This window comes from Cygnus olor, chromosome Z (genome assembly GCF_009769625.2).
Source record: "Cygnus olor isolate bCygOlo1 chromosome Z, bCygOlo1.pri.v2, whole genome shotgun sequence".
NCBI lineage: Eukaryota > Metazoa > Chordata > Aves > Anseriformes > Anatidae > Cygnus > Cygnus olor.
In genome coordinates, this window is record NC_049198.1 from 77,929,053 (window position 1) to 77,955,849 (window position 26,797).

The 26,797-nt window shown below is 36.7% G+C and overlaps 1 protein-coding gene across 5 annotated transcripts in view; it reads left to right on the forward strand.

Annotated features, from left to right (window-relative positions):
* The first annotated feature begins 2,600 nt into the window (after positions 1-2,600).
* The window catches only part of ADGRV1 (adhesion G protein-coupled receptor V1), a 295,085-nt gene continuing 270,888 nt past the window's right edge, over positions 2,601-26,797 (forward strand). For 3 of the 5 annotated variants that reach the window (XM_040542002.1, XM_040542004.1, XM_040542003.1), the window contains exons 1-7: positions 2,601-2,716; positions 14,289-14,473; positions 17,236-17,385; positions 18,468-18,563; positions 19,703-19,807; positions 21,219-21,332; positions 25,959-26,524. In XM_040542002.1, the coding sequence (XP_040397936.1) occupies positions 2,695-2,716; positions 14,289-14,473; positions 17,236-17,385; positions 18,468-18,563; positions 19,703-19,807; positions 21,219-21,332; positions 25,959-26,524 (1,238 nt within the window). In that variant the 5' untranslated portion in view covers positions 2,601-2,694. The remainder of the gene's footprint in view (positions 2,717-14,288; positions 14,474-17,235; positions 17,386-18,467; positions 18,564-19,702; positions 19,808-21,218; positions 21,333-25,958; positions 26,525-26,797) is intronic. The other 2 variants (XM_040542005.1, XM_040542009.1) reach the window with 2 other exon arrangements.

Genomic DNA, 26,797 nt, shown 5'->3' on the forward strand with positions numbered 1-26,797 from the left:
CAATCATCAATAACCTTCCAGCTGGGTGAGGAGCTTTGCAGACAAAATCCCATGGGCGCTCTGTCTTACGCTGGTGTGCAACAAAGGGAAGCATAGGTCTCTGGAGTGGTGTGGTGAAAATAAAATTTAAAAAGTAATCAGGAATTCCTTAGGGATCTAGAGAAAACACAGAGTACTGAGAATTGAGTGGAGAGAGTAGTACAATCATTTCAGATCAGAGTGCAGTTTTGTTGAAAATCTCCTGAAAGTTACTGTGAAACTACTCCTGTGAGTTACTGAGCCCAACTTGAGTTCTCAGCCTCTTCCTGTGTTTTCTATCTCAATAATTAGAAACATTTAATGTTCACTGCTCTGCTGTAATTGAGGACTGATGGCTATTAAGTCAATCCCTCTGATAACTGGGCAGCTGGATAGCTGCTCGTGAGAGCCAAACTGAATGTAGGGTCACTTTGCTTCCCACAGAAACTGTAAGACAAAGGACAACGTGAAATAATTCAAGCTGAAACAACATAATAGAACAATAGAAACAACTGGAAATTATTTGTGGTGTTAATATCTAATTTTGTTTTTGTAAATTAATTCATCTATGCTTCTATTTTACTGTACAGATTTTTATCTTTCAATGTTCATTTGCATACAGAGTACAGAGATCCATCTTACCTAACATTACCTAATTTAATTATCCAAAAGTCTAAGTGCCCAGTCAAAGACCGTTACGTACTTTCCCTGTTTAGTCATGGGAGATAAACAAGCACCTCTTGGAGGCAGCTTATTCCATCCTGCTATGTGACTAGGTGAGACTAAATGGCTGCCGTTGGCAGGAAGGCTTTATACTTTCAAGCATTTCTAAGTTTAGTTCTATAAGATAAATACTTCTTGAGGTCTTTGAGCCTTTTACAAAGCAATTGCTGAAACCTCTCATAATTCTCTGACATCTTCTTTGTCTTTTCCAGTTTACTTATATTATTCCTGAATTATGAAATACACAACTTGACACGGTATTGGCGTAATGACCAGACTAATTCTATCAGGAGGCCTGCAGTCTTTTAGATCCTTATCTTTTTTTGTTGTTGTTGTTCGTAATACTACTGCACAGTACTGCTTCTTTGCATATGCAAAAATTATATTAGCTTTATCAAAATCACTGCTTCCAAGGATACATCTAGTTCTTGCTCTGTATCACTGTGATATTTTTTCCGTATACTCCATGTACTCTAAATAAGCTAAAAACAGAGCAAAAGAAGCTAATATGAAATTAATTCTCAGTAATCTATAGCAAACTGTGCAAATATCATCCAGCTTTTATTCAAGGGCAGAATCCTTTTTTGTCCTCAGCATTTCCCTCAGCCCTTTCTGTAAATGTGCTGTTTGCAAAATAAAGCTGTGAGTATATCTAAAATTAAGCTGGAGTTATATTTGGATTCATTTCTGAATATATCTTGGTAATATATATCAAAACAGGAATTTACATTACATTCTGTTTATTCAATACTAATAAGCAACATAGGATTTTAAAAAAATTCATCTGTAAAGATTCACACAGTAAATGCATGTTTTTGCATTGCTTTTGCACCAAGTTGTGTCGAAGCTATGATTTTTCTAAATACTTAGGAGTACTGTTTTGATAACAGTTAGAGGATTTGGGACCAAAAAAAATTAAAAGATCTAGTAAACTTGAAGCACCTGATGAAGCACATGGTTGTGTAATGTTATAGATTAAGAATGTATTGAGAGTTGGAGTTCATTGGAGTTATAATCAATGCTTTTTGAAATTTGACAGAATGGTTTCAGTTTGTACATGAGATGCAGGGAGTGTTAGCAGGGGTAATGCAGCTAACAGGATTCAGCCTACTTGAAATCATGTTGCTGCTGCTGCTACATTAGTTTGCAATAGCATTTCCACCTTTTGAGAGCTAGTAGCTATCTCACATTCTGAACTATAGTAAAGATCATGTAAAAGGGACTAAGGAAATGAGATTTCATCACAATTCAGTATTTTCTGGTTTGGGGCTTAGGTGCAAATTTTATTTTTATTTCATTTAATCTGATTTATTTCATTTATTTTGAAAAGGAGGAATTTTGGTCCTTGTTTAGCATAGAATGGGAGAACTGGGGAGTTTGGGGGCAAACACTGGCAAGAGCTGGTTGCTGCCTTTGTGTCTTTGCATCTCTGTTGTGAGGGATAGCAGTGGCTCAGGATTTGTTGAAGCGTGGGTGACCATAAAACAGGAATTAGATATTGGAGAAATTACTGAATCCAGAATGCTTGATTTAGGGGTGGAAATTGTGTGTCCCTGCTCAGCACTGCGTAGTTGTGATGAGCTGCATGTCCTGGTCCTGAATCCTGAACCTAAAATCTGTCGTCTTCTGAGCAAAACCTGTTTAATTGCTGCCCTCAGTAATTAAACAGAGCAGCCCTAGCTGTGCAGAAGAACTAATGAGGCAGCGTCTGGAAGGTCTGTCTGTGTCTGAGCTACATCAGCACAGGGGCAATCGCTGATGTTTGAAAAACGTTGTCCTCTGCCATCCCACCCCCTTTTATCTCTAGAGCAGCGTGAAGGCAGCAGGAGTCAGAAGAGGGAGGAGAGTTGCTGGACGCTGTGCGGAGAGGAGGGAGGAGTAGGAGACGGGAATGCATAATGCCTGTGTGACAGTGAGTGTGTGCAGGCGGCTCGCTGAGTCCAGAAGCGGCAGATGTCCCTGTCCCCGGGTCTAGGTAGGTCTGGTGTCTCTCCGATTGAGGTGGTAGGTGCTTTTGGAGCATCCTCTATCAGCGGCAGAGATCTTCGCTTTCCAGCTCCGGAGTTGTGCCAGCAGCACCTGTTGCAGCAGAGGCATGGCTCACCCAGCAGCAGACAGCGAGCGTGCAGCTCACCCACGAGTGGCTGATGGATAGGAAAAGAGTGCTAAGGTTTCTCTTCTTCTAGCAGCTCCTCTTTCTGCTCAGCAGAGGAGGGCAGGTGGTGGCAATAATCTTTCCGATGGAAAATCCTATTCTCAGGGGATCATATCAGGATGAAACTCAGTCTGAGGTGATCCAACTGGCGATTTTTAACTCTTAAAAATGCACAAGACATTAGGCTGGTTTAATTAGGTGAGAATTAAGTGGGGGAGTTTTCTATGCATGGTGTATTGCATAAGTGAATTTAAAGTCAGGATGAATTTTTTCAAACCACCATCCGATAAGAAACGAGTTTTAAACGGGTTAGTGATTAAAAATATGATATAAGTGGTAACAATTGGAAATGTTTCTCTTGCTTGTAGCTTTGATGTGCTGATTCAGTTTAAAATATTGCATAATTCGCTTTGGCTAGCAAAGATAAAAAACTGCCTGCCAAACATCATTCATTGTTTTTTAATGAGACTATAATTGCTTTATAATATTGATGTGAAACAACATGTGATTTTTTAAAATCTTACTTGTTATATAAAAGCCAAAATTGTTCTTTTTTAAAAAAAAAAAAAATAAATATTTTTTAACTGTTACTCATTGCACCCATCTTTTAGAATGAGTCTTTCAGTTAAATAATATGCATTTTGGCAGTTTAATAACTAAAGGCAGAATGTGATATATTTAGAAAACTGTCTGTCTGTCCCTGAAGCCTAAAGCAAGCTTTCTCCTGCTAAGTGTATTCATTTCCATGTGAAAAGGGCAACCAGATTCCCGAAGAAATAAAATCACTTGTAGAGTATTAAGTTCAGAATCGAAATGCCCAAATAATTGTTAATATGAAAGCTAACTATTTTCAAGGATGTACTATTTTTAGTTACTAAGTGTTATTACTAATGCTTATGTTATTATTGATTTATACCATGTACTTTTGTGTTTTAATAATTTTACTTTAAAAAATCAATGATATTTATCAAATTTGTGAACTAGGAAGTGAACTAATTAGCACCGATAACAGGAACACATGCTTATCAGCTTGTAATCGTGGTCTGTGTCCTGCTTACATGGAAATCAATGGGAAAAATTACATTTGCTTTTGTGAGAATTTGGGCTGGGCAATTTATTTGTGCTGCCAGAATTTTTAAGGCTGAAAAATAATACAGGGTGAGGTTTAAAGAGATGTTCCTAGTGAATAAGATTGACCATTATAACAACCAAACCTACAGTGGATTTCTTCTCTTGGAAATTGTTCTGAGCTTCATCTGAATGAAAGATTCAGAAAGAAACATACCTTGTTATTAAGACCTCCAATATTCATGGCATTTGGCCTCCATTTATTTATTTATTTTGCCTTTTGATTTCCATTAAAAAAAGAGCTTGCTTACCTATGTATTTTATTTATCACCTGAGTATTTCAATGACTTAAACTGAGCTGTTGCAGAAGCCCTGAAAGCATATACCTCTAATGTATATCTCTAAAGAAGAATACAGCTACAGAGAACTGTAAGGACCTCAGTCATGAGACACAAATAATTTAAGGCACTTTGGGTGAAAAATATTGTTGATCACAAATCCACTCTAAAAAGTGATTTGTTGTTACATAACTACTATAGTTGTTCAGAATTAAAAAATGGTGAAAATGAGGTGATAATTTTGTATTTTTTTAGGAGTACTTCATAGTAATGGCCTATAAGCTTAAGAAAAAAATAATTTAAGAATGCTTCTTTGAAAACTCAGTGGAAAAGTATATCCTTGAATGACACTTGAAAAAGAGGAAGACAACATTTTTCTTGGCTACATCTGGACTTTTTTAGCTTCAGGTGTTCTTGGAAGTAACCTATGTATCTAACTCTTGGCATTACTTGAGATTGGATGTGTGATGCAATTTAGCTTCATTTTATTGCTAGATAACCCAGCTCTCTGTTTTTTTGTTTTATTATTTTTTGGCCACCCTCTTCCAAACCTGTTCTTGGTTTTAGATCCATTTATAAGTTGCTATCTAGGAAATCAAAATATGTAGGTGGGCAAGAAAAAATATGATCATGGTGAAATTGTTTTCTCAGGGAGTATTAGGCTTTGACCTTCCAAAGATATAATCACATACATAGCTATTTTTACAGGTGTAATCCTATTGATTGGTTTTACTCATTTTTATAAATTGCGCTTGCATTTCAGCTCTACAGGAATGGCAGATTTATGTATAAGTCATTGTTGGGTACAACCGTGATGTAATACTTCTCATTGCTGCAGATTGTAGGCATCGGTCATAGTTCCAGAAGTTCAAGAATTCTTTCCGTATATTTAAAAAAGGACTATAATACTGTTTTTTAGGACAGAAGGAACAGGGCAGGAGGAATTGAAGAAATTGATGTTATGTGCCATTCATTTATCTTATTCCAGGTGGATCCACTGCTTCCTTTTTTTAACTCCGAAAGGTACCATTGAATCACAGATGATACCATTTCTACAAAGCCTCACTTGTCAAAGCCACACTTCGAGTGAATAATCCCACTGGAAAATACGTTGTGTGAATAAGCAGTTTCAAGATCGAGTTTATACACGAGAATTTGTGGCTATTTTCAGAAATAATTTGAAAACGGGGAGTTCTGAAATACATTAAAAATACTAAAAACAGAGTTTCGTAGTATGGCTTATTAATATTTCCTATAAAGCTAGTTTAAATTCCTTTTACTAAGATAATTTGTAAGTATAACTAAGTAATTTGTAAGTATAACTAAGGTCACTCTTAGGATAAAGTTGTACAGGCTTATCTAACAGCCTAAATTTCGGTGGCAAAATTAAGCAACAGAGAAAATACTTTCTGTGAACATTGCAGCTTTTGTGATTGAAGATTTTTTGACAAGTCGAAGACAGAATTTTCTCGAAAATAACGTAAGAATTTTTAATGTATATATATACACCAAGAGATTTTTGTTTGGTTATCTCATCTGTATCTGATACAGCTTTCTCAGAGTATAATTCCAAGTCTCATTTTTAGATAGCAAAAGAAACTTTATTCTCCTCAGTCACTTATCATGGACTTGTCCAGTATGTTACTGCTGTGAGTTGTTCCAAGCTTTGCTTCATTAAGGATTTAACGTGGCCTTAATTCAGCCATCTGTTATGGGTTTGGCAGACCAACAGATCTGAAGTATTGGTTAGAGCTTTAGAAATTTCCCACATTTTTAACGGTTAGGAAAAGAGTTACCTTTAAGAATAGATTTTGAATAATTCTCAGCAAGACAATGGTGCAGAAGTGGGATAAAAAATGCATGTCATTCTGTGAAGCACAGGGTCCCCTGTCTGTCTTTAGCTTTGCTGAAAGGCAATTAGCATTTCAACCAGCCAATTTGGTTACATGCAATGAAGTACTTGGGTTTGTAATTTGCTGCTCTCCGTTTGGTGCTGTTGAGAACTAGCTGTGTGTAATCCTCTCAAAGCACCTTTCTTTCCAGCATAGTTATTGTTGCTGGTCTTAAATGACTAATCAACAAAGAGATTTCCTTGTCTTGAGCTACAGGGTGCCTTAGAACAAGGAAAAGAAATACCCAGTTAATAAGGGAATGATTATAATTATTAAATAGTGATTATTAAATTGTGACATAGGTTAAAAGGTTTAGAAAAGCCAAGGGAACCACAATACATGAGAAAGATAGTGTGAGAAGTCTTTGAACCCAAACAAATTTTGCTTGGGGGGTTCTCTCCAGCATCCAAATACTTTACTATGTGTTTTATTTAAAAATGCGTTGCCCATATTTAAGGGATTAATCCGTAATATTGATTAGAGAGAGAGCCTCAGGCTACGATTCTTTTGGAAAACGATGCATATACGTTTTTACTTACGCAGAAAGAAGTCTTTGTGGTGGACTTTGTAAAATACAAATAGTAATAAAAGCAACATTCTCTGCTGCCATCTAATAACAAATGAATACAGTTAACTGTAGAAATGAAGTTTGTTTGTATATACTTCTTAAATTTAGTATAAATGTTTTCATATTTAGTAATACTATTTTATGAAGTCAAGAATAACTCAGACATTTATTCTAATAATTAATCAACCCATTAAAATACTGTTTGGCTTATAAATGCATATTAACTTGTAAGGATCCACTGTGGATAGCAATAATTCTTCTGTCAGTATATCTCACATAATGCCATCTATTCCTCACCATGAGGCTATAATTTATTGTTCTGTACCCTATGGATTTTTTTATTGCAAGATTATTATGCGTGAAGCACTATTACAAAACAGGTCATTCTATTTTATTTTATATTCAGTATGAGAAAAATGACCAGCAGGTTGCAGAATGCCCGAATTACTTATACTGATATATGCTATTCATTTAGGCCACAGTACTTCATTCAGGACAAGTATTAGGTACTTGACGCTGTGGTAGTTTTTGTTCTTGGCTCACAAGTTCTAAAAATTTGTTAAGTGTTGAGGACATGAGAAAAACCTCTGAAGTGGAGATACAAATGGAAATTATAAGATCTTTACTCAAGTAGAATAAATAGCTTGTGCCTCACTGAAGCCTGCAGACCTTTCTCAGCTGGATTTTTTGTACCATATATGCATGAGCCTGATCCTGAGACAGCCTCAGTCATGCAGTTGCTTCTGCATAAGTGTGAATTGGGAGTGCTAAGCATCTTCATAGTTTTTTGTTTTGTATTGTGTTACATCTGCCTGCATTCTTCGTTCAAGAAACCATTTGAGAACAAGTGTGAAAGCTTACTTACAGTGTTTTGAACTGTACGTTGGACAGAATTCCATAGATAAAAACCCAGACCCTGGATAACGCTGTAAAATAATCTCCGTTAGTGAAGGATCTCTGCTGTTTTCACATGTGTAGAAAATAATTTCTGGAGTGGAGCTGAAAACTAGATTTGCCTTTTACTTAAACCTATACTATATGATAAATATAAATGCATATATATATATATGATATATATAATATTTACATATCACGATATATATATGATTCCAAAATAATGCATCAATTTCTTAGGGTATGTAGTTAGAGCTAGATGTGAATAGATTCTCTTCAGTTGCATAAAATAAATTTGAAGTTCTGCAGCTGAAATCAGTGTTACTGGATTTTTTTATTATTATTTATTTATTAATTGTACAAGTTAGAGCATATTCAACTTCCTACTGGTGTTTTTCTGAACATTCTGATTAGCAGATTTCAGCCAAAGTTTGTTTTCATTAGGCTGTGATTTGTGTTCTAAATATAAAGTAATAACTGCAAGCCATTTCATCAGAGTTACTTTGGATTAAATTAATCTGACTCCTACAGCTATTCAAAATTATTGTCTGGTTCTTTGTTAGACCAGCAAATTATAAGGTAACAGCACATGTTTGTAGAACAGGATTGTGTTCCCTCTGCTTGCTGTTTGCACAGAAGTAGTGGATTCAGTGCTTCTTGTTAGTTTTGTCTTTTATTCCCTGCTCTGAATGGGAACAAGCGGAGCAAGTAGTTACCTCAGAAAGTCTTTAGCATTTACAAGTTAAAACTGGGTTCTCTGGTAATTATTATGTGCTTTAGAACTTAAAATTCAAATGTATAGTTCAGATCCATTCAAATTCTTCTGAGGAAGGAAAATGAAGCAGCTGCCAGAAAACTTGCAAGAGGCACTCTGGGACTATTACTTTTTTTTTTCCTCTTAGTGGCATCTATTAACAAGAGGAGATGATTTGAATTTCTTATCAGGGCTCTGTCATGGCCTTGGCCTGCAGGCTTACCATTTTCAGTACAATAATCACCATTTCTGGTGATACATTTGGCCATCGATAATAAGATAATAAAAAAAAAAAAAAAAAAAAAAACCTGAAATTGTTATAAACCAAATGATCAGGTGAATCTGATATCAATGTCCCAAATGCAGATACATCTTCTTAGTACTTGAGGTTGTGCCGTGGTACTGTCGTGGCAGTAGCTTGTGAGCAAGCAGCTGAGCCCCAAAACTTCAGGACCTTGAAAGATTATCATGGGATTTTGGCACCTTGTAGTCTGCATTTATTCTTTTTCTATCACTTTCCAATGTTATTAATAAAAGGAGAGGATGTGCAGACACCTAGAGTGCCTTTATGGTAAGGAAGAAGACAGGAAACCCTGGAGAATTAGTGTCAGTGATACCAGATAACATGCATGGGAATCATGGAAACAGAATCTTGCCTGAAATGCTGCAACTGTTAGTGCAGACCAGAGTGAGAAGGGGTGCAGAGAAAGCATTAGTTGTTGTTACTTGCTGTAATAGTCTTGCTTTATTCACCTTGAAGCATGTTGAAGACCAAAATAAACCACAAAACAAACAAAAAACAAACAAACAAAAACAGATATTTGTTCAAAACAGTGGTTTTGGAACACTCTCTTTTCTAGTCCATGTTACAGTGAGAGACTTATCCCACATCTAAAGAAAAATTAAGAAAAAAACAAAATCAAATCCAAAACAAAAAAAAAAAAAAAGAAAACTTGCTTAGCATCTACTATCTAAATGCTAGATTTTGCATGCACAGTGTTTGTGTGTCCTTTTGCATATGTGGAGACTGTGAGAACATTGAAGCAATTTGAAAAAAAATCCCACATCAACAGTCTGAAATTTTTGTGTCAATTTGGCATCACAACAACGCATAAAGTAGACCACCAAATCTGGCATAATTCTTCTGCTTTCCCAGGTTTTTCATCAAAACTGTTGTAAGTTTCAGTGGTTCTGAAACTGCCGAAAATAGAAATATTGAAAATATGCAGGCTTTTAATATATTTCTGCAACAGGTGCAGGGAGAGCAATGACCTTGTGAAACTTCTTGCTCTGTTCTGTTCCAGCGTACTACAGAGAATCTCCTCTTTACATATGAAAGAGCACATGTATTTCTCTCTCATTGTATTCAACCAAAGATGCTGCTGGGTGCTGACATCTCTGCTGTGAATAGACTTCTGTCTGGCAACCATTGATGGCGGTAATGCTGTACTCAATGCAAAGTACCAGGCATGCCAGTTTTTGAATGTTCTACTTGGCTGGGGATTTGTAATCAAGGGGAGTAGACAAGGACAGGCAGTGAAAAGTGCACCAGACATTGCTTGCTGTGCTGTGCCACATCGGTGGACTTTAGAAATCTACAATGAGCAGTGCAGAGATGAGCAGTGGTAATCAAGCCGTGGCTGCTGAGCTGGAGAGGTCCTGCCTCAGAATGCTTGCTTGTTTCTTCTGCCAAGCAGCAGTGGCAAGTCTGAGGGACAGGGTATTTAATCAGTCTTTCTGTCTGCTTCGTTAGCGAGCTCCCCTTTCTTTTGCCATTCTCTGATTCATATCTGTCATCCTCTACTTACTGCTTTTCAGATTTAGAATCTTTTGCGGACCTTTTATTTCTCTTCATCTCTGCATGTGCCACTTTTTATAGGTTTCTTTTTATAGTTTTTTTTTTTTTTTTTATAGGTTTATGTGCCACTGGTTTATAGGTTTCCTCATCCTTCACTAAAAACACCCAGGATATCCTTACTTTCTAAAGGGTTTTTATTTATTAAGCATGAAAGCCAGTGTAAAAGTCAGCGGAAAAGTCTTCCCATTCTTTATATGAGTCTGCTGAAAAGACCACTCATTCCTTATCAAGTTTATAATCTTCATCCCATATTTGTTCCAGAAACTGAGTGGAAAAAGTAAGCTAATCTTGGTGATTCATGAGTTATGAGAAACAGCAGTTTCATAAGCCTACATCCCCTTAACTCCACCTGGACAGTAGATTGAAGTGGTATTGCTTACATGATTTGTAACATTACTGTGGAAATTACTGTGTTAAATCAGCCTATGCTGGGTGCTATTCTAAGAGTCTGCTTTGTCAGGGGAAGTATAACTGCACTTCAGAAAGTGCTATAAATTGCAAACATTAGTTAGGGATCATTACTCGATTACTGAGTTTGATTTCTTTGCCTTTTTATTATAATCTTGAAGAATGTACTTTTTAGACTTTCAAAATTCTCTAATACTATTAGAAAGTCTAGGTAACTTGTTTGAGAGTTACTTTCTTTGGTTTTGATGCTAGGTACCTTTATTATAAGCCCATTAAAGAGATCATCTAGATCTCATTACATAATATTGCTTTATATTTTTGCTTTTTTATTGCTTTTTTTTTTTTTTTTTTTTTTTTTAAACTGAGAGTAAAATCATTATTTGGGATGGCTTTAGTAACCAGTAACACGGTAATAGAATTGGTCTGTAGACTTGCAGATATTCTGGAGGTGTATGATATCCCACTGCTAGTTGCTGTTTAAAAAAAATAAATGACTTTGATTCATTAATCTTATTAATGGCCGGACTGAATATCCTCAACTGAAAAAACTGAAATTTAACTGAACCAAAGAGGACTGTCTGTCTGATCCTCCAAATGCATGGTTTACCAAAACTTAGCAGTGAACAAGAACTACAGTTTCAGCTTCATTTGAAAAAAATCAAAATTACCAGCAATATACTGGGGTGAGGAAGGTGGGGAAGAGTTATTTTTTAATCCATGATTTTACAAAGGCTTCTGCTGAACTCTATGCTTTGCAATTCATACGGAACAAATTATGTTCCAATACAAATTTGTGTAGCAAAACCAGGAATTTAGTACACAAATTGAGTTGATATTTAATAAAATAAAATACTGTGACCTATAATATCTTTTTGGCTATTTGAATAAATTTGTTCTGCATTCTCTAAATCTTGTCTGATGTTGTATTTACTATATTACATCATTTTTTAAAAAATAATAATGATTTTCAAAGCTGAGTTTATGTCAGTAGAGTAAAAACTACATTTGGCAGGCTGTGCAAGGTAAATCTTAGTACAAATAATGTAACAAGGAAGAATACACACCAGCTAAATAATTGATGGTATGATTGTGAAACCTCTCTTGTTCCACAGGAGTAATCCTATAGTTTTAGAATGCTCTCTAGTAGAAGTAATAGAATTCAAGTAATCCTAAACTTTGTAATCTTGCCCTGAAGGATCATGTTTTCAGTATTACTTACTAGAAGCATGTACCGTGGGAAGATATTTGTGAAGTCTATGAGAAGGTAACAGCTGAAGCTAAAAGGTCAACAAATTCCTCAGTTTAGTATGGATGATGCCTGCATTTGCAGACAGTGTAATTGTCTAGGAGTTTACAAAGGTTACACAACTGTTCACTTTCAGGCTTGAAGGCTTGTATTTTTCTGAGCAGTTCCACATTAAAAAAAAAAAAAAAAAAAAAAAAAATCTTGCAGGTTAATAGAGTCAGCTTTTGAAATGCGGAGGATTTTAAGTCCTGATTTTTATTGTAATGTATTTTTCATCTTTGCTTCTTATTGTAATCTTTTTTTTGCACTAACATCACCACAGAGATCACCGTGTAGGAAAAACTTTGTTCCTGAAAGTCTGTTATGCATTTACTTATTAATAAAAAAAAATAGAGATCTTGAATGGCCGTGTTCACAGTAATAAAAGTTCAGTTTGTAGCAGTGTGAAGTTCTGCAGCAAAATTATTTTACTGTGTGACTTTCTTGATGGAAATAATGAAACACTTTTTAAGTACGTTGTAAAATTTTTCATAGGGGTAATGGTTGGCCCTGATTTTTTGCACTGAGTTTCATTGCTAACCTATTCCCTCGGTGATGTTCAGTGGAGCTAGGTGAATATTTTATTGCAAGTAATTAAAGTCAGCTGATATTGTCATCCCACCAATCTCATAAGAATTCTGAGAGACACTGTTAGTGTTCTTGTCTGTATTTGCAACTTATGTCGTGTCTGTTCTTTAATTGTCTGAAAGCAGTTTTATTTCTAATCCCCACAGTGTAAAATTAACCCTTATCCTGACAGAATTTATTGTAAGAAGAAAGAAAGTCCTGAATTCTTTCTGAAGCTTTGATAATTTTAGTAGTCTAATGACTAGTTTATTCTCTGTTCAGTAGAAGATAAACGTTATCTGAGTGCATACATATAAGACTTAAAATCCATACTGGATCTGAAGTGTTTTCTGATCACAAATTTGACATACACTTTAAAAAATATGTTTCAGTAATTTTCAGAAATTTTCATAAATTTACAAAATCTTCTGACCATTTCTGACTGCACTTTCATTAACTGTTACAAGTAATGAGGATGAGTTTTTGCTAACACAGCTTAGCTTAAATATAATTGATATGCAGTATGTTCTGTATAATCCATCCAATTGACATTGACAGATTAACCTGAAAAACACAGTACTTGGAAGCATAATTTTATGCAAAGTGACAATTTATTTAAATGTAATTACACAAATATTATTTGTATCATTTGTACCGAGATTTAAAATTAAAATTATAAAATTGTGACTGCAAGTTAAAAGAAACTTGCTGAAAGAACTGGTTCCATTAAATATCCATGCCACAATACTTTCTGGTCTTTATGTTCTCTTGGTTTGTTCATTAATTGATCAGAATCTCATGGCAGAAATTTGCTCCATTCCACATCCAAGTGCTTAGTTCTGATCCCCACTGTACACAATATGAGCTTCTGCATAACACAGCATCTGTTTGCAGTTTGTTGTGCCAAAGCCTCTTAAAAATGCATCTTTAAGAGTATCAATACCTGATGACCTCACTGGAACTTAAAAATGTGTATTACATCATGTAATTGATCTATGATGTAAGAAAGATAAACCACCTTTGTGTAAGTTTTCTTATCTTAGGAGAAAAGAAAACCAGACATTGTGCATAAACAAATAAAAATAAATATCTGTCTGTGCAAAGGTTATGATCACACTAAAATGTGCCACAGTGATTCTGTATGACAGGAGAATGTGAAAGAATCATGAGATAAGAGAAGCAGTCAAAAGAATCTCATGTAAATATGCAAATGTTTAAGAACATTTCATGGTCCATAAAATGTCAAAAATGGTCTATGAGATGACCGCAAACATCCAGGTCTTCACCTTTCATGCCAGTTCATTATATTTCTAAAGAGAATCACCAGATTAAAAAAAAAATAATAAATACAAGTGGAAATAAAAGAAGTATTGGACTGTCAACCCTCAAGCTATTTTTTGTTGGTTAGATATGAAAACGGTTGTGGCTTTTTTTAAAATATTTTTTTGCCTTAAAAGCTACTTATTCCTCCATTTGGAAAACATTGATATATGTTTTTTGGAATATCATTAGATGAAAATTACGAAAACAATTGAATCCAGAAGATAATTATGCTATCTAACTTGATTTTGGCTGAGACCTGTGCTTGTTTTTGTCTCATTTCTGAAGTTTACAAGAAAATCACAGTACCTGAAGGATTTGCAGAAACATTTCCAGAAAGGTTGACTGCATTGGAAAGGCCAACAGAGGTGGTTTTACATGTTTTAGATACACAATTTATTTTTAATTATTCCTTTTTTTTTTTTTTTTTTCCTCTATAGGGATGCCCTCTGATTCTTTATTAGCTTATTTGCTTTTATTGCTACTCATTCATTTCACATCTGGAGAAACAGAAGTGAAATTCAGTGGACAAACAGAATTTGTAGTTAATGAAACAAGTACAACCGTTATACGCCTTGTAATCGAGAGAACAGGGAAGCCTGCTAACGTCACAGCGATTGTGTCGGTAAGAAACCATGCCAGTTGTATCGTCACTAAATATTAATGTATTTTTGAAGCTTTGAATGTTGCTTATGCTTGTACCAAGACAACAAAAAGGAATGTGATACTTCACTGGGACAGTGCTTCAATTTGAGGGAAGGAATTGTCCCACTCTGCACTGCACTGGTGCAGCCTCACCATGAGCACTGTGTACAGTTTTGGGTGCTACAAAATACAAAGGACATGAACTATTAGAGAGCATCCAAGGGAGGGCAACAAAGATGGTGAAGGATCTCGAGGGCAAGACGTACGAGGAGTAGCTGAGGTCCCTGGTTTTGTTCAGCCCAGAACAGAGCAGGCTGAGGGGAGGCCTCATGGTGGCCTGCAGCTCCCTCACTAGGGGAGCAGAGAGGCAGGCGCTGAGCTCTGCTCTCTGGGGACAGTGACAGGACCCGAGGGAACGGCATGCAGCTGGGACAGGGGAGGGTCAGGCTGGGTGTTAGGGAAAGGTTCTGCACCCAGAGGTGGTCAGGCACTGGGACAGGCTCCCCAGGGACGTGGTCATGGCACTGAGCCTGATGAAGTTCAACGAGTGTTTGGACAATGCTCTCAAGACACGTGGTGTAGTTTTTGGGTGGTCCTATGTGAAGCCAGGAGTTGGACTCGTGGCCCCGTTCCAACTCAGGATATTCCATGATTCTATGGTTTGGATAAGCCAAACCCATTTTCTGTAACTGAGCAAATTCCTTTTGTCAGTGTCAGTGGTGTCAAGAAAACAGTTTAAACGTTTCCTGAAGGAGCCAGCTCAAGCTGCTCAGGAAAAAGTTTGATATCGATGCTAGCTGTGCATTCATAATGAAAATGCATCTATGTAATGACTTCTCCTTTTCAAGATTACTCTAGAACCTGCAGTTTAGAACCTTCTCCAATGGAGCTAGGCTGAAGGAGCTGGGGTTCTTCAGCCTGGAGAAGAGAAGGCCCCGGGGAGACCTCACAGTGGCCTGTCAGTGCCTAAAGGGGACTGCAGGAAAGCTGGGGCGGGACTCTGTGTCAGGGGGTGTAGGGATAGGACAAGGGGGAATGGCTTTAAACCCAAAAAAGGTAGGTTTAGATCAGATATAAGGAGGAAATTTTTCCCTTAGAGGGTGGTGAGGCCCAGGCCCAGGCTGCCCAGAGGAGCTGTGGCTGCCCCGTCCCTGGCAGTGCCCAAGGCCAGGCTGGATGGGGCTGGGGGCAGCCTGGGCAGGTGGGAGGTGTCCCTGCCCATGGCAGGGGAGTTGGTTTTAAGGTCCCTTCCAACCCAAACTATTCTGTTATTCTATGATTTTAGGATTTTAATAGCTACTCCACTTTTTGAGTCAGTTCTTTGAGAGGTCAGAGTTACTATTTTAACGTCATTGATTTTATCTTTTAGCTGTTAATAACCATGATTTCAATTGTACTCCATTTAAATGATTAAACCCTTTAGAGTGTGTTAAACTATATGTGTATGGAGTAAGACGCTATTGGGTGTGAGTAAGGACAACACAGCAGTGTAGCAGAGATGTACTGCTTATGATTCTTTTCAGTGGGTAGGCAAAATAAACTGTGTATCTACACTGTGATACAGTTTATTCTCCTGTATCTAAATATGAAAAATACATACCTTAAAAATCACAATGAATAGAAATTGATCTGTAGGGATTTCAGAGTTTATTAATGTCTAAGGAGGAAACCTTGAGAAAATGTGATTTTAGTTTGAAAGTAGTGTTATATGTTGGCATAACAAACAGAGTAACTTAGTTTCTGTATTAGACCTGATCTCTTTTAGAAAAAAAATAAAATAAAAATCCATTTTCATAAAAGTCTTTTGGTAGGTCTAGTGTTGGCTCAGATACTTAAAAAATACAGTTACCAAAATGTCCAGTGAGAGGTTACAGACACAAAAACATCGACTATACTTTGTTTTCTCTTCACTGAAATTCTAATTTCATTATTCTCAAAAAAAGAATAGCTTTTTTCACAGTGGTCTGTTCAAACTATCAGTGCCTATAAGGGTGGTAGTTTAAGGTGTAGCAGCCATGGGGATATTTTTGAAATGACTTACTGAATGCATTAGAGAATTTGACAGTTCATCAGGTCACAGTCAAGAAAATCTTGCAAAAACAGGTAAGATGAAGAGGACTATGCCATTTAGTCTCAGCTTCAAACTGTAAAATTAGCCTACAGATTTTGCCAATCTTGACACCACTGGCTCTGTATTCTGTCCTATAAGCACCTTACTTAACATTTGATTTGGTGCAATTTTCTTTTGTTGAATGATGTGAAAGCAGAGCTTTACATTTCAAAATTCAGCTTGCCCAGCTTTGGCAATCTAAACATTAATCTAGGTTAAACTCCTAAGCTCCTTCTAGTCCCTAGAGTGAGAGAGGAAAGCAGAAGACAGTTGCATTTTAAGGTAAGTTTAATTCAGGTGAGTTAATACATGGTGTGCAGCTCTGTGCTCAGAACAATCTTTTAATTAAAAACTGGTCATATGGTACATTAAGCAAAAGATAACCAGTTTTAAGGAAGGACATCATAAGTGGTTCTGAATAAAGTGTTGTTATTTCTGGTTACTTAGCATGGATACAAGGGGCTATTATTTGTACTTTCTGTCTAGAAATAAACTATATAATGGCAGGGTAAACAGTGGGAGGAATCATGTGCATAGAAAAGTGCATGAAATCCATATAATTAGTCCAGAATAATATTAAAGAAGTTTGTAGGGGAAGAAGAAGATGTCATTCACTTGTGTATTTATTGTAGCTTTATGGAGAAGATACAGGAGACTTTTTTGACACATATGCAGCTGCATTTATACCTGATACAGAAACAAACCGAACAGTGTATATATCTGTCTGTGATGATGATCTTCCGGAGGCTGATGAGACATTCACATTTTACTTGACATTACCAGTAAGTCTAAGTTTTTCAGTTTATCCATTTGCCCAGAAAATGCTGTGTAATCTGACAGAAATTAACGGTATTCTGTAGAACTCTGTGCAGTCATGCTTGTGGGTCTGAGTCTTAATAGGTAAGAACTAAAATTTGGAGACTAGCCAGGATGGTTCTTATTGCTCCTTTAAGAAAGTTTTGTTGTTCCTGTGGGTGTTTATGTGACATTGCTGTGCAGTATAGGCATAGTCTGAAACTTCAGCAAACTCTGCATTCAGTTGTGGGTATTTGAAGGTGTTGTGCTAGAGTGCCAAGGAATTAGACTGTGAAGGGTCAGCCTTTCCTGTTTTCCTACACACTGCACCTACAAGAAGGGGTGGAAGTAGCAAAAAAAGCAGGATGATTTCCAGTCCTGCAGAGGGTAAACAAGACTTCTCTTTGAACAACCAAACATTTTTTGAAAACATATTAATAAATCTGTGCATATGGTTCTATCTCATGTGAGTCATTCTATAAGGAGCCTGCGTCCCTTTTTTTTTTTTTTTTTTAAGGTAGCAGTTCATGACTAAGCTTGAAATCAGTTCTGTAAAGAAAAACTTTATGCTTTTAATACATTTCAGGAAATGTTGGCAGGGAATGTAGAAGTCTATATTTTTCCTTCTTCTTTTGACATGTAAATGTAGTAGCTCATTTTTACAACACTGTAAATAATAAGTTTCCTTTAGTTGATAACTCGCTTCACATAATAGCTTCAAAGTTTCAGTTTTATACAAGTGTTAGGAAAAAAAAGAATAATTTTTGAGTTCTTGGCAGAGCTACATGCTTCAAACCTAGTTCCCTATTCCTAGCAGATTGCCAAACTGTAAGTAATCGTTCGAAAGGTTTGTTTCATTCACTTTGCTGTTGACCATACAGAATATGCTTCCTAAACGAGGAAGAATTATTTTGGTGCATTCTGTTGCTTTAAACAATTTTTACTGTAATATTTAATAAAAAGACGTACAATTTTCAGAGAATAATATTTAAAACAGTAAAATCAAGATGTTTTTATTTTTGCTTATATTTACCATATTTAATATCTTATTTTGTTTTGTTAATTTTAGAAACCGTCTGCAAAGATAAAGCTTGGCTCACCCAAGTCTGTCACTGTAACAATCTTATCAAATGACAATGCCTTTGGAATAATTTCTTTTAACATGGTATGGCTTTTTATATGGTTTATATGAAAATTTTAGAAAGCATAAAGGTGAAATTTTCAAAGATGCTGGTTAGTTATTCAACTGAATCCCTCAAAAACTGATTCTGAGTTACATCTTTTAAACCGTCTCTAGAGGTAATTCATACATATGTATGTAATTCATGCATATATACAGCTTTAATACTACTGTATGCTTTTAGGTATTGAGAAATAGCCTGAGAGCCTCGCACTTGGATGGATATCAATGTTGCTCATCTTAAAGATAAAACTTACTTAAAGTTGTTCAGTCTCACTGCCCCTCATCTATAAGTCAAGATCTAAATATAGTAGGGAAGAAACTGAGGAATAATACCCTAGGAAAGTTAAAGGTAAAAATGTGATTTGAAAATCTTGAGAATATATACATTTTACCATCAGTAGTGAGCCTTATTATACTTGACTGACAAGCTGAGGGAACATTGTCATAATATATGCATTTTATAACACCCTCTGGGATAAGATGCTGTTGTTACTCTAGCAGATGATATTTGCAATAATACAGAGGTTGTATTAGTAGAACGAGTAGCTATGCCTTATTGACAGCATTCTGGCAATATAATTTTGTATAGGACTTCTCTGAAAAAACATAAGAACATAAGAAAATTTTAGAGCCACAGTACTAAGCCAAGCTGCTTCTGGGATTTGTGGATATCTTCAAAATCTGTTACCTACAATAGCCTGAAAAAGTGACCAGTGACCTAAATGATTGTCCTGAGTACATTTATAGCTAGCTATCTAATAAACGACTTCATGATGGTGAAAACCTATTTTTAATGGGTGTAGGAGCTCCTAAAAATACCAGTGATAATATGTCAGTGCTTTGTGTATGTTGACTATGTTCATTTACATAAACAAACAAACAACAACAACAACAACAAAACCACACAAATTGCATTACGTGATAAATTTTTATCTGAAATCTTTTAAGGTTTTTGTTAGCTGAACTAATCGGTTGCTAGGAAATGTATGCCATCAGTGGACTGGTTTGCGGATTGGATTAACTTGTCTGTGGGAGTTTGGTATTTCTATGGTAACAGTTTCTTCATTCTGCTGTGATATTTGATCTGTGTCTGATTGTCTGTTCCTTTTCTTCCTCATTAGTCTGCCTTAATCACAGTGAATGAGCCCAGGGGCAGAAATGAATTTGTGCCGCTCACTCTAATTAGGGAGAGGGGAACCTATGGGACAGTCGTCATAACTTTTGAGGTGAGTTTATCCAAAAGACTTCATACCGTAGTCTGTTGGATTAAACTGAGAGGCTGTAATCATAATTTATTGAAGTGTTTGCAAAAGGGGAAGAAGGACAAAATACCTACATCTACATTAGGTAGATCTGTTTCATAAAAGGGATTCATATTAACTGTCATATAGAAAATACTGTAATTATCTGACTGTTTAATTGACTGTTTAACGTTAAGAGGTACTAGAGAAAACCGAGTATATTCTGTCATTTAGAAAGGTACATGAGGCAACATCAGTATGTATTACTAGAAAATAATGCATATTAAGTATGTAAGAAGTGTCTTATCCAAAATTTTTTAATTTTTTTAAAAATTATTTATTTTACATACAAATATTCAAGTGAGTCTTTAATGATTATCCCAGCTTTGAACTGTGAGTGCCTAGGATTTGGTGAATTTCTGTATCTATAATCGTCTGTATCTTGATCTCTATCTTGAATCCCCTGCAAATAAAGCTTTCGAAATAATTAATCATGTTGAATACTTATCCTGTTATTTACGTATGTGATTTGAATGTGATACAATTACTGCCTTCATTGCTTTCTTTTTCTTATCTAGCTCAGATTCTATTATTTACTTTAAAATTATATATAAAATCTTTCATATAGATATTTCTGTACTAGTTGCCTGGTCCTATAGGGTAAGGCTTTAATCTAGACCTCAAAGCTTTAGTCTAGACCTGTCAAAACCAGAAAAGCTTTGCACTGGATTTTATTAATACTAAATATAGCATGAATAGTTAAAGTACTGAATATGATTCTCTGTGCAATTTTTTGCAAATGTATTTGTTTTAAGGTACAGTAAATTTTACTATCTGGACAATTACTTAGGTCTATCTCACAGCATTATATATGTATGTTGAAAAATAATTTACAAAATGTTCTAAAACCAAAAAATCCCATATGACCTTTAAGAGGCTTTGTAGTATTTTGAGTTTCACTGTTAAATTTAGTATCTTTAATATCACAAGTCAAGATAGAAGGGACACAAAACCAGTAAGTACTATTACTTTGTCTTGGAAATTATTATGAAATACTATTGATTCAAACTGAATTTGCTTGAATATCCTTTCTGTAATATGAAAGAGTCAGTTATGCATCAGAATATACTAAAGAGTCCCCATAGGCCTATATGGAGGTAGTTTTCTTCTTATTATTCTGGAAATACAAAATTTCTTCAGAGTGGTTGTTCTGACTTACACTGTCTGCCAGAAAAGAGCAGATTTGCACAACTGAATGTTCATGTTTATAAGTTGGAGATGGCTGAACAGATAGTCATTTGTTATGCAAGTCACACTGCATATTGATTATTGTACTTGCACTGGATTTGTATTCCTGCTTTATATACTTCTTATCAGACAAATCAATTCTTTGCAGATAAAAGATGGTCCAAACCCAGCTGAAGAAGACCTAAGTCCAGCTAAGGGAAATATTACATTCACACCTGGGAGATCAAAGCTGATTTATAATTTAACAGTGCTTGATGATCAGGTAGGAACAAGCTGACTTCATCTTAGGCTTTGATACGTAGAAGGTTAACTGAAGTTCTGGAAAGACTTAGAGTAATAAGTTACAAAAAGGCTTGGCTTAAATAAGGTTAAAAGCAGTTCTATTTGATCACAGAATCACAGAATCACAGAATCGTCTAGGTTGGAAGAGACCTCCAAGATCATCTAGTCCAACCTCTGTCCTAACACTAACAAGACCTCCACTAAACCATATCACTAAGGGCTACATCTAAACGTCTTTTAAAGACCTCCAGGGATGGCGACTCAACCACCTCCCTGGGCAGCCCATTCCAATGCCTAACAACCCTTTCAGTAAAGACGTTCTTCCTAATATCCAACCTAAACCTCCCCTGGCACAACTTTAGCCCATTCCCCCTCATCCTGTCACCAGGCACATGAGAGAATAGACCAACCCCCACCTCTCTACAGCCTCCTTTAAGGTACCTATAGAGAGCGATGAGGTCTCCCCTGAGCCTCCTCTTCTCCAGGCTAAACAACCCCAGCTCCCTCAGCCGCTCCTCATAAGACTTGTTCTCCAGTCCCCTCACCAGCCTCGTTGCCCTTCTCTGGACTCTCTCGAGCACCTCCATGTCCTTCTTGTAGCGAGGGGCCCAAAACTGAACACAGCACTCGAGGTGTGGCCTCACCAGAGCCGAGTACAGGGGGACAATCACTTCCCTAGACCTGCTGGCCACGCTGCTTCTTATACAAGCCAGGATGCTGTTGGCCTTCTTGGCCACCTGAGCACACTGCTGGCTCATATTCAGCTGCCTATCAACCAGTATTCCCAGGTCCTTCTCCGCCAGGCAGCTTTCCAACCACTCATCTCCCAGCGTGTAGCACTGCTTGGGGTTGTTGCGCCCCAGGTGCAGGACCCGGCACTTGGCCTTGTTGAACTTCATGCAGTTGACCTCAGCCCATCGGTCCAGCCTATCCAGATCCTCCTGCAGAGCCTTCCTTCCCTCAAGCAGATTGACACACACACCTAACTTGGTGTCGTCTGCAAACTTATTGAGGGTGCACTCGATCCCCTCATCCAGGTCATCGATAAAGATATTAAAGAGGACCGGCCCCAGCACTGAGCCCTGGGGGACTCCACTAGTAACCGGCCTCCAACTGGATTTGACTCCATTCACCACAACTCTTTGGGCCCGGCCATCCAGCCAGTTTTTAACCCAACAAAGCGTACACCAGTCCAAGCCATGAGCAGCCAGTTTCTCGAGGAGAATGTTGTGGGAAACGGTGTCAAAAGCCTTACTGAAGTCAAGGTAGACCACATCCACAGCCTTCCCCTCATCCACCAGGCGCGTCACTTGGTCATAGAAGGAGATCAGGTTCGTCAAGCAGGACCTACCTTTCATAAACCCATGCTGACTGGGCCTGATCGCCTGGTTGCCCTGCAAGTGCCGCGTGATGACACTCAAGATAATCTGCTCCATGAGCTTCCCTGGCACCGAGGTCAAACTAACAGGCCTATAGTTCCCCGGGTCTACCCTCCGGCCCTTCTTGTAGATGGGCGTCACATTTGCTAGCCGCCAGTCAACTGGAAACTCCCCTGATAGCCAGGACTGCCGATAAATAATGGAAAGCGGCTTGGCCAGCTCCTCCGCCAGTTCTCTCAGTACCCTCGGGTGGATCCCGTCAGGCCCCATCGACTTGCATACATCCAAGTGTCGTAGCAGGTCACCAACCATTTCTTCATGGATAGTGAGGGCCACATCCTGCTCCCCATCCCCTTCCACCAGCTCAGGGTACCCGGTATCCAGAGAACAACCGGTCTTGCCACTAAAGACTGAGGCAAAGAAAGCATTGAGCACCTCAGCCTTTTCCTCATCTTTTGTAACTAAGTTTCCCCCCGCAAGTGGGGAAGTGATGAAGTGATGTTAAATTTTGGCTCTCTGATCTATTATTTTTACTCTTTCTAAGCTCCCTGTTTAATTCTCATCAGTGAATATTTTTAGTTTATGAGCATATCCTGGCTGAGCAGACATGTTATCTTTGTCACTAAAGAAAGAATATTACACATTGAAGATTCACAGGGAAAAGACAGATTTAAAAATATTTTTTGTCGTTGTTTGTGTTTTTTTTTTTTCAGATATGTTTCAGGGTAGAAATATATTTGAAAAAATCCTTCTAAAAATAGATGAAATTCCTGAAACAAACATGCAATCTTGTGAAAAGCATGAATACTAGGTGATAATTAACATTTTTCTGTTTTCAGATTGGCCAATTAAAAAAAAAAAACAACAAAAAAAAAACAAACATGACATAACTCATAGGTTGTGAGGCTTTCTTTTTATCTCAGAGTAAACAAAACATTCTTCTAATTTGCAACTTGTGATTTTCCTTTTTTCTTACCCACACTTTTCTTTTGTGTTTTTCTTTTCCTTTATAATGAGCTTAAAAGGGAAAACTGGGACATCAAAATAAGTATATATGATACAAAACAACTTAGTAAGAAATTCGTAAGAAAACAATAATGGTGAAAGGTGTCTGTCTCAGAAGTGAGCACAGAACTCTAAAGCAGCTTGTTTCCTTCTTACTCTTAGTTTTAAAAAATGTCCTTCCACATTTCTACTGATACTCTAGTGTTAAGAAGCTGTGCCAACCTGGGGTGCTGAAGTGTAGAAACATCTCTTTCCAATTCAATGTAATATTTCACTGACTTACACACAGAAATAAATTATTAGGGTCTTTTCTCTTGGGAGGATGTGATCTTACTTATTTTTATTCTGAGAAATGCTCTCAAACGTCTGTTTCTGAAAGTTTGATCTGTATTTGGTGTGTCCAGTCAATGTCTTTCCACTCTGTGAAAGTCTTTCACAAGTGTATGTGAAACATGAATTTTGCACAAAAATCTTTATTGATGCTGATGATGATAGAGTTCACAAGAATCCAGTGTTACTGTCAGAACTTAATTTGAGCTTTTAGGATCTGAGTTAGAGAAACCAATGAAACAAGTATTTTTCTGAATTGTGCAGCCTTACAGAAGGTAGGGGACTGCAGTTCTGATTTCCACAGCTCTGCATGTATGGTACTTTTCCTGTGCACATTTCCTTTTTAAGTATAATGGCAACTTTGTTTAAGAGAAAATTAAAGAGGCAAGGCAGCACTGGAAATCATTTATGCTATTATATTCGAAGTTTGACTCATGTATTTATTGGTCAATCATGATGTAATTGAAAGCTCCACAATGCCTTATTTATGTAGGATACTAAGATTTTATCTGCAACTAAAATGGCATGTACGTTCTGACTGTCAAATGCGTATTTTTGTAGTGCAAGACAGTATATGAACTAGTGAACTAAAAGAAGCGTAAGTTAACATCAATTTTAATAAGATAAAATAGGAAATAATAGTGTAGGAGAGAGGTGACAGACAGCTTGCAAATCTCACGCTGGAAAAAAAACAACAACGTGCATCAGTCAATAATATTATGCAAGTTTAAGTGCCACAAGTCAAACAAGGGACAAAATTGGCCTCAGCTGCAAAGACAGCTGCGTGCATACCCTTTTTGCCCTGAAACAGGATCTAAGGGTGGCCAATTAACAAATGTGTAAAAAGAGAAGAAATATTGGACCACAGGGAATTCTGAACTTTTTTTGCTCAGTAAACAGAACTACATGGAAAGGATTCATCAGCCTTATAACAAAGCAATGCCATTAGTAACACATAAACAATTTTGTTGTGGAATTTATCTCAGAAGCAAATAATACTGTTTTTTTGAGAGTCCACAACAAGAATGAGATGTGAGGATCTTATGTAATATTTAAATATTTCCTTCTAATCTCTCTGTATTAATAAAATAATTATATTTTCCAGTTAAACAGACTTAGCCTATCAAGACTGGGGAATAAAATGTAATAATATAAAGTAAAAAATATTAAATTCTGCAATTCAAGGCTTATAAACCCTTCTTTTTTGTCTGCTGCATCAGTTATTAGTTACTAAAGAGCTAAAACTAAAGTGCAGTTCTAAACAAACCTCATGTAGAAATGCCAAAGTCTAATTAATAGATAAGCATCAGCAAGCACATTCCCAGAGCTGTGACTGAAGCTCTGCTGGGAATGTGAGTCTGTCTGAAAGTAGGAACTGTTCTTTTTCCTGTTGAATAGGAACAAAAGGGCCAAGGTAGGTTGTGTTCATATGTTGTTCCTCTGTTCTTTCAGGCACGCATAGATGTAAAATGGTGTTAACATCAGCAAATAAAAATGTCAGGCTAAATAACTGGCAGGAACACTTGTGTCCAAGCAGAGCAACTTCCACAAGTTGAGTTTGGATCTCCTCACACTCTCTAGTTGGAAAGATAGAGCTTCATCTGATTCTTGCCTAGTTTTTGTTTGCTTTTTTTTTTTTTTTGTCTTTTCCCGCTTTTTTGTATTTCCATAGCATAGAAGTATGTCTTAGAAAATGGAAACATTCAATTTTGAGAAGGGATTTTCAAAGTTGCAAGCAAGTTTCTTTTTTCCTGTTTATTTTAATATGAAAAGGGTTGTAATGTTTATATTATTTCCCTTTTTTGCTAAATATATATAACATATTTCTAGGTAAGTGTTCTGCATATATTTGAAATGGGACTTACACCCTGTTGCTACTATTATTTTTCCAGATACCTGAAAATGATGAGTTGTTTGTTGTTCATCTCAGGAGTGTGGAGGGAGGGGCTGAAATCAACACCACAAGGAATTCTGTTCAGATTAATATTAAGAAAAATGACAGCCCTGTGCGATTTGCTCAGAGCACTTACATGGTGCCTGAGGAAGTCGAAGTGCTCACAATTCAAGTGATTCGTGGTAAGGATGACAGTGGAAAATTAATTGGACCTGATGAATGTGAAGTCTCTGTCAGTTACACCATCATAACTGGGAATTCAACAGCACATGCACAGCTCAATTTAGACTTCCTAGATCTTCAGCCAAATACAACTATTGTCTTCACACCTCTAATTCATGAAGTATATATGAAATTCAAGATCCTTGATGATGCCATACCAGAAATTGCTGAGACCTTCCACATTATGCTCCTTAAGGACACGTTACAGGGAGATGCTGTTTTGGTTAATCCATCTGTTGTTCACATCACCATCCAACCAAATGACAAACCCTATGGAGTGCTTTCAATCAACAGTATCCTGTTTACTCAAACTGTTATAATTGATGAAGACCAAATTTCAAGGTACTACAGATCTTCAAACAGTATCTCGTCATGTTAAGGGATTTGTTTGGCACTGTAAAGCATCCTTAGGATTTCACTGACAGTAATTATAAAATCACTACTGAAAAATTAATATAGAAATCACCTACTGTGTAATTATTATAAACTATATAGAATTTTCAAGGGAGAAAATGTCTAATTATGCAGAAGTATTTTAATATTTATGAACTATATATAAGAACTGTAAATATTTAATGACATTATCAAACTACTGAAAAACCCTTAATCTAAAAG